The 14,872-nt window shown below is 34.7% G+C and overlaps 1 protein-coding gene across 16 annotated transcripts in view; it reads left to right on the forward strand.

Annotated features, from left to right (window-relative positions):
• COP1 (COP1 E3 ubiquitin ligase) overlaps positions 1-14,872 on the forward strand; it is a 273,082-nt gene that overhangs the window by 123,841 nt on the left and 134,369 nt on the right. For all 16 annotated transcript variants that reach the window (XM_514018.6, XM_009438784.3, XM_001153038.6 and 13 more), the window contains one exon: positions 4,128-4,263. In XM_514018.6, coding sequence (XP_514018.2) covers positions 4,128-4,263 — 136 coding nt within the window. The remainder of the gene's footprint in view (positions 1-4,127; positions 4,264-14,872) is intronic.

A 14,872-nucleotide genomic window follows, 5' to 3' on the forward strand; every position in this document is an offset into this window, starting at 1 on the left:
GTCGTTAAGGAGTGTTGTAAATCGAGTCAGGGAAAGCAACAGATAGACAGTTCTGTGTGATATTATGTGTTAAATAAGTTTACAGGAGTATCATGAGAATAGATAATAATATCCACTAATACAACTGATAGTAAAAAAGAAATCCAGGCCGAATTGAAAATGGGGAGGTGTAAGGGAATGATCAGTGTAGGGATTTCAGCGGAGTTGTATATGGGCTATTCGAGTATGAATTAACTGAAAAAGATACTTAGAAACATGTTCAAAGTAGAGGAAATAACATATGCAAAGATGTGGATGTGATAGCATATGATATTTTTATTACTGTAAAAAAGTAATTTTGTTTTTCCTCTTTTTCTTAACTCTGTTCTTCAGTCTTTCTCAGTGTCTTTGCTCATCTATGAAGTAGAGACATTAACCCTAATGGGTTTTTTAATGATTGTAAGTGACATATATAAGATACAATGCTTGGTACACGTTGGGTGCTCAATTAATTCAGGTCATTAATGAGGCATCTGCTTAAAATAAACCCCACCAAGGGGGAAAAAAAAAAGTCTGATATTTTATTGGTTGTTAAAAACTGGGTGTTGGTTTTCTCTTGAATACATATGTTTATATTATTTATAATCTACATATTGCTTAGATCCTACAGACAAATTTGCCTCACGATTAGTGGTATAGGAAAAAATATATTAGATTTACAAAGCATTTTTCCTCTGAAGACCAAGGGAGAAGGCAAAATTTGTTTGTTTGTTTGAAATTAACAACAAACAGTTTTTATGCCGGGAAAGCTTTCATTTATTGCCTGGGAATGGAGCCCCTTATTGTGCTTGTGTAATAATTTTTGCTTAGGATTCTCTTGGCAATGTGGGCTCTTTTTTGGTTCCATATGAACTTTAAAGTAGTTTTTTCCAGTTGTGTGAAGAAAGTCATTGGTAGCTTGATGGGGATGGTATTGAATTTATAAATTACTTTGGGCAGTGTGGCCATTTTCACAATATTGATTCTTCCTATCCATGAGCATGGAATGTTCTTCCATTTGTTTGTGTCCTCTTATTTCGTTGGAAAAAGTAACTCATTTTCTATTTGGTAATTATTTTCTAACAATTTCTGGATATTAAGATTCCCAAAATCAGTCCGGGCGCAGTGGCTCATGCCTGTAATCCCAGCACTTTGGGAGTTGTTAAGTTGAAAGTAGCCCAATACCTGCATTCTGACTGGTAGAGTTCATGTTAACCCTTTCATACATTATTTGTTGGTATGATACTGAAATACAACTATAGGCAAGTGGCAGACCTTTAAAAAAAGAGGTGGGAAAGAGATTGGGGTAGGCTATTATTAGTAATCTTTAAGTCACTGGCAGCATAGATATGGTATGGAATAGTAAAGGTCATCACAAGTCAGTTTATATTTGGGGGTGTAGCTTTACAAGGCAGTAGAATAATAAATTAAAACCAGGTGGAAAATTAGATAGATTTTTTATTTGTATGGGTATGGCTGTATTGTACCTAAAACATGTCTCTAGTTTTCAGGAATCTTACGTTAGCTAGCTACTCTAATTGTATTGCTGGATTGTAAGTTCCTCCTAGTACTTACTACTCTGACTGTAAAGGGGAAATTTTAACTTCTCTGAAACGGTGTACCTAAGAGGTTGATTGTCCTTTGTATATTTTCAAATGAGAATCTGTAAATCCATCTGTATTCTCTAACTTTTATTTCCAACTATTAAAATGAAAGATGAATATTAAAGAACTATTACTTTGGAGTTTTAACTGTAATTGAAAGAGGAAGTTAATTATAAAGCACTAGGAGAAAGAAAAGAGACATTGAATACACTTTTACAAACCAATTGGTAATTAGGATAGGAGAGGTGATATACCAGCAGATATGTGTGGACGTTGATGATAAAACACCACGCAAACAAAATTCTACCTTTTTGTAACCTCATAAGTTAAAATCAATTACTATACTTTCAGATACTGAAAAAACTAGTTTTATTGTTTTCTTTATGGTTTCTGTTGAAAGTAGCTATTAATGAGCTTATATGATGGGCAGAAATCCAGTTAGCCTAGAACAGGATTATTAGCTTAGAACAGAATACACAATATTGAATGCTTGTGAGTTTTATGTACTTAGGAATTGATATCAAAATGGGAATGAATAGGATAACATTGAAACTTTTTAAATTAATAAAACCAACCATCTTTCCAGTATGTAGAATGTTAAATAACTCACAGTGATAGGATTCCATATAAAAAGAATCATTAACTATTATATCCAGACCACTCTGCAGTACAGTTGGGATTTTTATTTTTGCAAATAACCCATGTTTTATTTATAATACGTGGAATTTCCTGAGAATAATTTTTGTGGAGCAAGAGTTTTGTCTCAATACCGTTATGATATTGCCTGCTAGGTAATTCCTTTTGCTGTCTTTAGAATGGAAGCACAACTAAGTGGACCCTTTAAATCTAGGTGTTTTGATGAATTTGCTTAGTGTTTAAATCTTTAAAATTTGTAAAATATCAGGGACAAAAGCTCACTCAGTTTCCTCAAGCAATGTTATTTATTTTTCTTCTTTCTTTTTTCTTTTTTCTTTTTTTTTTTGAGATGGAGTTTTGCTCTCGTTGCCCAGGCTGGAATGCAGTGGTGTGATCTTGGCTCACTGCAACCTCCACCTCCCGGGTTCAAGCGATTCTCCTGCCTAGCCTCCCGAGTAGCTAGGATTACAGGCATGCTCCAGCACACCTGGCTAATTTTGTATTTTTAGTAGAGACAGGGTTTCTCCATGTTAGTCAGGCTGGTCTCGAACTCCCGACCTCAGGTGATCCGCCTGCCTCGGCCTCCCAAAGTACTGGGATTACAGGTGTGAGCTGCTGCACCCAGCCCTGTTGTTTATTTTTTTCTTATAATAATTGTTACATAAATTTCGTCATGCAAACAGTTATTTTCAAGATAACCTAATATCTCCAGATAACATAAATCCTTTACTGTGCATTATATTATCTGCATAACTCTTTTGACTTAATAATTCTTGCATCTTTTATTATGCTTACTATACTTCAGATGGCATTTAAGAAGGGAAATCATGAACATTTACCTTGAAAAAGTTGTGTGTGTGTGTATGTATGGGCTTAGAATAAAGAAGCTATGAAAATACAGTGGTATAACAAACTTGTCTCAGTTTCAGTCTAGGAAACTAAAGTGCTCATTGTTTTTTTCATTCTTCAGAAAGGAAAGTATACGTTCAAACGACACAGTGCTGAAAAGCAATGATTTTTTAAATTTATGCTTTTAGTGTAGGTCTGCTTCTATTAATAGACTGGAGAATAGATTCGTTGTATTCTCAGGTACTTCGTAAACTGATACTATGTTTTAAATTCCACATGATTTATCTTCCAATAGTTTACTGAAGTGGACTTTACCCAAGGTATTTGTATACTGTACCACTGGATGGAATTATTGTTCTTCATATTTCAGCAAGAGATTTGAATGAATATTTTTTCTTGATGAAGGCACTTTGAGATAAAAAGGAGCAATTTCAAACTTTTTTTGTTTGTTTTTTAGAATTAATAGTTCATAACATTGCAGTTTTCTACTGTCTTCCTGTAATAGGATTTGAAACATTTCAGTATATTATTTGACCAAATATTTCTTATTTATAAACTATTTTATCTAAAATGTTATTGTAAACGGGATTTTAAACAAAACATGGGCATAAATATGTGTGCCAGTAAACACGTTCCTTCAAACTAACAAATACTCATCCAATATATGTACTCTTCTTAACATCCTCACATTCTCCATTGATGGATTTTTGTTTTAATGACTCTTAAATAGTAGCTTTATTATTATTATTATTGTTGTTATTATTATCATTTTTCCAAGGAATTATTGCCAAAAAAGTGAGAATTCACAGTGGAAAGAGACAGTATCTTTCAAAGAACCAAGACATTTTTTATTAAAACTGAAAAACTGACCAATTAAATTGTGCAAACTAGTCTTTAGTAAAATCTTTAAAAATTGTTTTTTGTATTTAGAATATAAATTTTAATTTGTGGATGTGGCTCTTTGACTTACTTTGCAGTTCAATTCATCTGTTTTGTCTTTTTTTTTTTTTTTTCATATAGATGACAGTCGAACTGCAAGCCAGTTGGATGAATTTCAGGAATGCTTGTCCAAGTTTACTCGATATAATTCAGTACGACCTTTAGCCACATTGTCATACGCTAGTGATCTCTATAATGGTTCCAGTATAGTCTCTAGGTAAGTATTGGTCAAATTACTATTTTCTTTTGTAAGAATGTCTAGAATCTAATTGAATTTGAGAAGCACTTATAGCATTATTATTAAAAGCGTGGGTTCTGAAGTAGCCTGCCAATTATTAGTTCTGTGATTTTAGGCAAGTTCCTGAGTTTCTATATGCCAAATTTCTTCGTCTCTAAAGTGGAATAATTGATAGTATCCTTCTCATAAGGTTGTAGCTTGTTTTCTTGTACTATCATTGTCTAGTTTTGATGACAGTATGCTCTTCTCATAAGTGCTCCCACCTCTGCATTTTCTGTAAGTTTGTATAGAATTGGTATTATTTCTTCCTTAAATATTTTGTAGAATTTGCCAGTGAAGCTTCCAGAAAAGAATTTTAACTACCAATTCAATTTGCTTAAGAGATTTAGGGTTAATCAGGTTATCTATTTCTTCTTGATTTAGCATTATAATTAGTTTGTGTCTTTTAAGACATTTGTCCGTCTCATCAAGGCTGTTGAACTTATTGGCGTACAATTATTCATAATATTGCCTTATTATTCTCTTAATATCTTTGGATTGTATGATGATTTTCCCTCTTTCATGCCTGATAGTGGATTTTGTTTCTTCTTACCTTTTTCCTGAAGAGTCTAGCTTAGAAGATTATCAGTTTTATTGATCTTCCCAGAGAGCCAGCTCTTGGTTTTACTGATAGGCTGTATTTTTCTGTTTTCTGTTATCATTAATCTTTGCTCTTAATTATTTTTATTATTCTACTTTTTGAGGGTTTAATTTGCTCTTATCTGCTAATTTCTTAAGATAAAAATTGAGGTCCTTTAGTTGATACCTTCTTTTCTAATATAGTTATTTTGTGCTACACATTTCCCTCTAAGTACTGTATTAGCCACATCACAAAAAAACTGATGTGCTACTTTTCCATTTTAATATAGTTCAAAGTACTATTTTAGCTTTCTTTTTATTTTTTAGGAAGTTTGTTTTTTTAAAATTGACAGATAAAATTGTGTTTATTGCATACAGCGTGTTTTGAAGTATATATCAAAATACCTTTTAATTTCCATTTTGATTTTTCTCTTCGACCCATGATTACTGAGACTGTTACTAGTTTCCAGATATTGGGATTTTTCCAGTTATCTTTCTGTTACTGATTTTTTTTTTTTTTTTAAGAGACAGGGTCTCATTATGCTGCCTAGGCGATCCTCAGACTCCTAGGCTCATGCAGTCCTCATGCCTCAGCTTCCCAAGTAGCTGGGACTACAACTGCACCCAGCTTGCTTTATATTATTTTTGTCATTATTTGAAATGTTTAATGAAAATTTATACAGGAAAATGGAGAGAATGGAATAATTCCTCACATAACCATCACCCACATTCAGCAGTGGTTAAGGTTTTGCTGTACGAGTTTTATGTATCCTCTTCATTTTGATTATTTTTTGCTTAAGTATTTTATTACTTTTTTCCATGTTCCCTGACCACTTTTATTTTTTTATTATTTTTAATACTTTGAACCTTTTTTTTAAAATTATAGATTAAAGGGTACATAAGCAGGTTTGTTACATGGGTATATTGCACGACACTGAGGCTTGGGGTCCTAACATTTCCGTCACCCAGACAGTGAGCATAGGTACACAACAAGTGTTTTATAAGCCCACGGCCCCTGCCCTCTCCCACCTCCCCATCTAGTTGTCCCCAGTATGTGTTGTTCCCATGTTTACATTCATGTGTCTTCAGTGTTTAGCTCCCACTTACAAGTGAGAATATACATTATTTGGTTTTCTGTTCTTGCATTAATTCACTTAGGATAATGGCCTCTAGCTTCACTCATGTTGCTGCAGAGGACATGGTTTTATTATTTTTTAAGGCTATGTTGTATTCCATGTGCCACATTTTCTTTATCCAGTCCACCATTGATGGCCACCAAGATTGATTACATGTCTTCGTTACTGTGAATAGCACTGCAGTGAACATACCAGTGCATGTGTCTTTATGGTAGAACAACTTACTTTCTTTTGTGCGTATACCTACTAATGGGATTGCTGGGTCAAATGGTAGTTTTGTTGTAAGTTACATGACAAATCTCCAAACTGCTTTCCGTAGTGGTTGATCTAGTTTGCATTCCTAGCAACAGCATGTAAGCATTCCCTTTTCTTCACAGCCTTGCCAGTATCTGTTATTTTTTGACTTTTTAATAATTGCCATTCTGCTATGAGATGGTATCTCATCCTGGTTTTGATTTTTATTTCTCTGATGATTAGTGATGCTGAGTGTTTTTTCATATGCTTGTTGGCGACTTGTATGTCTTCTTTTGAGAAGTGTCTGTGTCTTCTCATTTTTTATTGGATTTTTTTGTTTTTCACAGGTTGATTTTTTTTTTAAGTTTCTTGTAGATTTTGGAGATTAGGCCTTTGTCAGATACATAGTTTGCAAATACTTTCACCCATTCCCTAGGCTGTCTGTTTACTCTGTTGGCAATTTCTTCTGCTATGCAGAAGCTCTTTAATTTAATTAGGTCCCACTTGTCAATTTTTGTTTTTTTTGCAATTGCTTTTGAAGACTTAGCCATAAATTATTTGCCAAAGCCTATGTCATGAAGGATATTTCCTAGCTTTCCTTCTAGGATTTTTATAGTTTGAGGTCTTAGACTTAAGTTTTGATTGATCTTGAGTTATTGTATAAGGTGAAAAGTAGTGGTCCAGTTTTATTCTTCTGCACATAGCTAGCTAGTTATCCAAGCACCATTGATTGAATAGGGAGTCCTTTCCCCATTGCTTGTTTTTGTTGATTTTGTCAAAGATCAGATGGTGTAGGTTTACAGCTTTATGCCTGGGTTCCGTATTCTATTCCATTGGTCTTATGTCTGTTTTTGTACCTACCAGTGCCATGCTGTTTTGGTTATTGTAGCCTGATAGTATAAATTGAAGTTGGGTAGTGTGATGCCTTCAGGTGTGTTCATTTTGCTTAGGACTGCTTTGGCCATTCAAGCTCTTTTTTTGTTCCATGTGAATTTTAGAATAGTTTTTTTCTAATTCTGTGAAAAATGACGTTGGTATTTTAAGGATAGCATTGGATCTGTAAATTGCTTTGAACAATATTGCCATTTTAACAATATCGATTCTTCCAAATCATGCTTATGGAAGGATTTTCCATTTATTTGTGTCATCTTCGATTTCTTTCAGCAGGGCTTTGTGTTCTCATTGTAGAGATTTTTCACCTCCTTGCTTAGATGAGTTCCTAGGTATTTTATTTTCTTTGTGGCTATTGTAAATAAGATTGTGTTTTTTATTTCTTTCTCAGCTAGAATGTTATTAGTATATGGAAATGCTACCAAGTTTTGTACATCGATTTTGTATTCTGAAACTTTACTGAATTTGTCTATCAGTTCCAGGAGCCTTTTGGCAGAGTCTTTAGGGTTTTCTGTGTATAGAATCATACTGTCAGTGAAGAGAGATAATTTGACTTAATCTTTTCCTATTTGGATGCCATTTATTTCTTACTATTGACAGATTGCTCTGGTTAGGACCTTCAGTATAATGTTGAATAGGAGTGGTGAAAGTGGGCATCCTTGTCTTGTTTTAATTGTCAAAGGGAATGGTTTCAGCTTTTGCCCATTCACTATTAAGTTGGCTGTGGGTTTGTCATAGATGACTCTTACTATTTTGGGTTATGTTCTTTTGATTCCTAGTCTGTTAAGGGTTGTTATCATGACGGGATGTTGGATTTTATCAAAGACTTTTTCTGCATCTGTTGAGATGATCATATGTTTTTTGTTTTTTATTCTATTTATGTGGTAAATCACCTTTATTGATTTGCATATTTTGAATCAAGCCTTGCATTGCAGGAATAAAGCATACTTGATTGTGGCAAATTAACTTTTGATGTGCTCCTGGATTCAGCTTACAAGTATTTTGTAAGCTGAACAAATACAGAGTATTTTGTCAAGGATTTTTGTATCTGTGTTTATGAGGGATATTTGCCCAAAGTTTTCTTTTATCATTGTGTCTCTGCCAGATTTTGGTATCAGGATGATGCTGGATTCATAGAATAAATTAGGGAGAAGCCCCTCCTTGATTTTTTGGAAGTTTCAGCAGGATTGGTATCAATTCTTTGTACATCTATTAGAAGTTGTCTGTGAATCATCTGGTCCAGGGCTCTTTTTGGTTGGTAGTTTTTTGTTTTGTTTAAATTACTGATTCAATTTCTGAACTTGTTACTGGTCAGTTCAGATTTTCACTTTCTTATTGTTTGAATCTTGGGAGGTTGTGTGTTTCCAAGAATTTATCCATTTCCTCTAGATTTTCTAGTCTGTGCATAGAGATGTTCATAATAATCTCTGAGAATCTTTTGTATTTCTGTGGTATTGGTTGTAACGTCATCTTTGTCATTTCTGATTGCACTTATTTTGATCTTCTCTTTTTTTTTCTTTGTTAATCTTGTTAGTGGTTTATCAGTCTTGCTTATTCTTTTGAAGAACCAACTGTTGGTCTTATTTATCTTTTGTATGGACTTTTGGGTCTCAATTTCATTCAGTTCTTCTCTGACTTTAGTTTTTTCTTCTACTAGCTTTGGGATTAGATTGTTCTTTTTCTTCTAGTTCCTCTACATGTGATGTAAGGTCATTAATTTGAGATCTTCCTAACCTCTTGATGAAGGCATTTTTAGTGCTATAAATTTTCCTCTCTACACTGCTTTAGCTGCATCCAAAGATTTTGGTAAATTGTATCTCTATTTTCATTAATTTCAAATAATTTTGTTATTCCTGCCTTAATTTCTTTGTTCATCCAAGAGTTATTCAGAAGCAAATTGTTTAATTTTAATGTTTTTGTGTAGTTTCGAGAGATCGTCTTGATATTGATTTCTGTGTTTATTCACTGTGGTCCAAGAGTTATGCTTGGTGTGATTATGATTTTTTTTAATTTATTGAGACTTGCTTTATGGCCAAGCATGTGGTCTATCTTAAAACATGTTCCATGTACAGATGAGGAGTTTGTATATTCTGTGATTGTTGGGTGTAGTACTCTGTGTCAATGTGTATCCAGTTGGTCAAGTGTAGAGTTTAAGTCCAGAATTTCGTTGTTAGTGTTCTGCCTCCACGATCTGTCTAATGGTGTGAGTGGGGTATTGAAGTCCCCTACTATTTTTTTTTTTTTTTTTGAGATGGAGTTTTGCGCTTGTTACCCAGGCTGGAGTGCAATGGCATGATCTTGGCTCACTGCAACCTCCACCTCCCAGGTTCAAGCGATTCTCCTGCCTCAGCCTCTTCAGTAGCTGGGATTACAGGTGCCCGCCACCATGCCTGGCTAATTTTTGTATTTTTAGTAGAGACTAGGTTTCATTATGTTGGCCAGGCTGGTCTCGAACTCCTGACCTCTTGATCCACCTGCCTCAGCCTCCCAAACTACTGGTATTACAGGCATGAGCCACCGCACCCAGCCTGAGTTCCCCCACTATTATTGTGTGGCTAAGTCTTCTTGTAAGCCGAGAATAACTTGTTTTATGAATCTGGGTGCTCCAGTGTTGGGTGTGTATATGCTTAAGTATTTTAAAGCAAATCTCGAAACTTATCTGCATCTCTTAAAATGGACATTGTTAAACCACAGGGCTGTATCACATCTAAGCAAATTAACAGTAATTCCTTGGTATAATCAAATTGCTACTTTGTGTTCAAATCTCTTAGAACGAATAACCCTAAAAAGATGTTTTTTGAGGCATATCGGGAATTTGGTAAATTTTAACGTGTCAAATATTGCTAAAACTTAACATGCTTTTCATTTACAGGACTAAGATTTGAATTTATTATGTATATGAAGATCTTAAAATTTAAGCCATTAGCTAAAGAAGCTATTGGAGGAGATCTTTTATTGTATTCTGTCAGCTGTTTAACTCAGTAATGAGTAAGACAAAAATCATACATTCCTTTATTTTTCTGTATGTTGGCACTTGACTGAGTAAAATTTGAAAATGCAGCAGATTATGGGGTGCATTTTATTACATAATTTAATTAACAAAAAATCATTGATAACGTAGTGCAGGCTAGGCCAGACTAGGCATATAGTCATGAACAGGCCAGACGTGATACTTGGATTCAGGAGAGCTCACAATCTTATTTTAGGGCCCTTATAGATAAGAAATAAAAGAATAGTTTATGAAACAGTTTACTTTGGAGCAACAGATTAGCATTCTTACTTAAATTCTTAACTATGTTAAGAATGTGTACTATGCTTTTAAGGACTTCAGAAATGTAGATTGAATGTGAAATGGCAAAAATAAGTATCAAAGTTTATTTATAATATTGACCTGATATGTATGCACTTACCTGTAGTTATGTGACTATACAAAGAGTAATAATCTTTTTTTTTTTTTTTTCATTCCTGAAAGCCATTTTAGCTTGATTTTGGGGAAGAGATGGTTTCATTATTGCTTTTTTAAAGCTTGATTTAATGTAGTGTTGAATTTTTTAAAATTGCTAATAAACCCTAATCATACTGACATTTATATGAAAACATTGTGCATTCTGAGGCAGAAATACATTCTTAGGAAGACCTAAACAAGATCTTAGTTTGGAAATACTTATAAATTGTGGTTAGATTAAAACATTTAGACTAATATAAGAAATTTTTAAGATACCTCTGGTTGGGCCGTCTTGCATGCTACATTCGTTTTTTTTCTATTAATTACACCAAATTAATGTTTTTTCAAGAAAAAATTCCAATTTTAAAGTTTCTTTGGCATGAGAGATGAAGACTAGCAAGAAAGGATGATATGGCCAAAGAAATGAAGGTGTGGAAGACTCTCACAGCTCTGTTGATTTTTTGCTTTTCTTAGTTTCTTATATTCAAGCACATCATTGATAATAAATTTACTTCAACGCCTTTTAATTCCTCCCAAAAAAGGAAATTTAATTAATTTCTTTCAGAAAGAGGAATAAAGAGGCCAGGTGAGGTGGCTCACACCTGTAATCCCAGTACTTTGGGGGGCTGAGGCAGGCAGATCACTTGAGGCCAGGAGTTCCAGACCAGCCTGGCCAGCCTGGTGAATCTCCATCTCTACTAAAAATACAAAAATTAGCCAGGCATGGTGGCGTATGCCTGTAATCCCAGCTACTTGGGATGCTGAGACAGGAGAATCGCTTGAACCTAAGGGGCAGAGGTTGCAGTGAGCTGAGATCACTGCACTGGGCAACAGAATGAGACTGTCTCAAACAAAAAAAGAGGCCTAAACAAGTATTTGAGAAGGCAGATAATGTTGAATTTGGTGCATTATTTTGTTACTTTGTAGAAGAGATAATTATTCTTACTGTAAAATTGCATGACATAATGTTGGTCACTTATTGCAGTGATAATCTGAGAGAAAAGGCAGAACCAGAAACGTATTTTTCTTCCTTTGTTTATTTGGAGTTAAGACCATACCCTTCAGTCCACAAGGTGGCAGCATTTGTTTACTTTGACAGTATCTTGACTATTAAACAATAGACAAGGTACGGAATTGGTGACATACAGTGAAGTTCACTCTCATAAGTAGAAGATGGTCCTAGGTTAGCAATGGCAAGGAACAGGAAAGAAGACAGTTAATTGCATTCTTTTTACACACAGCAATAATAGCATATTTTGCATTTTTTATTCTATTAGGTGTTCAGTGTCCACCAGAGAGAAATAGTTTGAAACTGTATAGTTTAAACTTAATATACTTAGTAGTGATGGTTGTCTTTTGAATTCCGAGTTTGAATTTTGTACAACTAGATTGTTATGGTAAAAATTGTTAAACATTCTACCTCTAGAGAGTTTTTCAATATTTTTACTTATGTTTGTTCAAACTGTTGGAATGGAGTTGTATCAAGCATTAGTAAATTCCTAAGAAGAAAATAGTTATCTATGGTGGCATTCATTGATGCTAGAATAGTCTCTGTACTGGTAATGTGGAGTGTGTTACCTACTCATTTTTAGACAACATCATAAATATTTTACATCAATTCCCTAATTCATTTAATCCTTGTATCAACCCTGTGTAGCAAGATATTGCTATTAATCTCATTTTACAGATGAAAAAAACTGAGATAGAAATTTTGTAACTTGTCCAAGATAAACCTAATGCCAATATTAGACAGAACTGAGATTTGGATACAGGCGTACCTGAATTCTAGTGCTCTTCTATTCACTTAAGGATTTATTGAAACTTTGTAAAGTTTCAGAAAACACTTTTCCTTTGAGACACCCAGAAGAAAGAGAGGAATTAATTCTTTTGAGGTTCTGACACTGTGTATCCCTATTCCTATAAGGAGGTCAAAATAATGAATATTTTTTATACTACTTTTTGACGTATAATTCTGCACCTTAGATGTCACTTTACCATAGTTTGAAACTATTCAAATTAAACTTTATGTTTCTACGATAGTTACAAGGATCATTTTTGCTAAGTTTCAATTTATAATTACAGCAAATGTGGATCCAGATTGAGGGTAACTTTTAATATGTTCCTTATTGTAGAGTGCTTGTGAGCTTTAAATTTATACTTAAAAAGACATCTCTAGATAATTATTGACTTGTTTTCTAAGGAATGGATATGATTTTTAAGACTGCCAATGTACTTTCCCTTATTGTCAGAAGGTATTTCCATTATTGTCTTAAGCGTTATTGACCATCTGGGGTTGGTTGAGAAATGAGATGAATGGGAGTGCAGAGGGAGGGATTTCCTTCCCAAATTTTGCCTGGGATCAGTCTTTTAAAGCAGTTATTTTTAAAGCTGTGTTTTAGGCTGAGAGATTCATCTAGGCAGGGGCCTTACCTGTCTTATTTCTTGCATATTCCTATGTCTGTAAATATTTGTTAAATGAATGCATGAATGAATGAAAACTTGTTTTACCTGCTGGGAGAGGATCCAGAGTAAGTAGGACTCTAGCATTTGTCCATATATGTCCACATATTTGCTTGTTGATAAGTATTCCTTTGAAGAAATAATCCTTAGGCTATAAAAGAAGTTTGTGAATTACCAATGACATGTGACAGAAATATAAATTCATGTTAACAACTTAAAAAGGAATGCAAGATTGTCAGCAAGTGTTGGTGAGTTTTCTACTTCTATGGTAATTCAAAACATACATGATTCAAAATAAAGGTTAAAAAGGAAACACAAACAATCTAAGCTTAAACTTTGAAAGTCACTACATGTATTCCCACCCTCATAACTTCTACCCTAAAATTTTCCTCTTCTAATCTCGACTTGGTTTTCCTGTTTATTTTCCCTTGCCTTTGTTAGAGGCTTGTCAGTAGTACAGAGTGAAGCCATAAGCTGAAATAATTTTACACATATCCACAAAACAAGCATTAATTAGGTTAGCATTTAAAATTTTAGTAGACTTGTGAAGGTTTGTCACAAACCAGTGTTTGGTATCCAAGAAATAAAAGTAGAACTTACGTCTAGAAGCCACATTTTAAGGTTAATATAAGGAAGATCTTTGTAGTCAGCAGTGTGCTGAGGTAGAATAACCTTCCTCAGGAGGCAGTTGCCATACATTCTTAAGACTTTTTAAAACCAAATTCTAGCCGTTTTATTTAGAAAATCTTTCTGTGATCCTAAGATCAGTTACATATTCACGTATATTTGTCTAGAATATTTTTATGCTTAATTTTTTTCAAAATCATACCTATTCATGTCAAACAGGTTAAGTGCTGAGAGTGTAAGAGTGATGTACATGGTAGTGAGGACACAGACGGTTAAGCGAGTATGCTAGGCTGTTCTTGCCTTGCTATAAAGAAATACCCGAGACTGGGTAATTTATAAAGAGAAGAGGTTTAATTGGTTTACGGTTCTGCAGGCTTTGCAGGAAACATGGTGCTGGCATCTGCTCAGCTTCTAGGGAGGCCTCATCATCATGGTGGAAGGTGAAGTGGGAGCAGGCAAGTCACATAGCTAAAGGAGGAGCAAGTGAGAGAGAGTGAGGGGGGAGGTACCACACATTTTTTAAATGACCAGATCTTGCGAGAATTCACTATCATGAAGATAGCACCATGCCATGAGGGATTCATCTCCATGATTCAGACACCTCCCATCAGGCCCTACCTCCAGCATTATGGATTACAAGTTCAATATGAGATTTGGGCAGGTACAAATATCCAAACTCTGTCAGTCAATATCTAGAATAAAGTGTTTTAAGTGCTTTGAAAGTATTTACAGTGTACAGTATGGAGAAGAATTGGACAGAAGCAGGAGTGGTTGCGCATGGGAGCTCATGCCCATAATACCATTGCTTTGAGAGGCGGAGACAGGAGGATTGCTTGAGGCCAAGAGTTCAAAACCAGCCTGGGAAGCATAGCAAGACCTCATTTCTACAAAAATAAAAAAATCAAAAATTAGCCAGGCCTGTGGTGTGCACCTGTAGTCCTAATGAGGAGGGTGAGGTGGAAGGATCTCTTGAGCCCAGGAGCTCAAGGTTACAGTGAGCTATGATGGCACTACTACACTCCAGTCTGGATGACAGAGGTTTTTTTGTTTTATTTTTTTTGAAATGGAGTCTTGCTCTGTTGCTCAGGCTGGAGTGCAGTGGTGCGGTCTTGGCTCACTGCAACCTCTGCCTTCTGAGTTCAAGTGATTCTCCTGCCTCAGCCTCCCGAGTGGCTGG

This window comes from Pan troglodytes, chromosome 1 (genome assembly GCF_028858775.2).
Source record: "Pan troglodytes isolate AG18354 chromosome 1, NHGRI_mPanTro3-v2.0_pri, whole genome shotgun sequence".
NCBI classification, from domain to species: Eukaryota; Metazoa; Chordata; class Mammalia; order Primates; family Hominidae; genus Pan; species Pan troglodytes.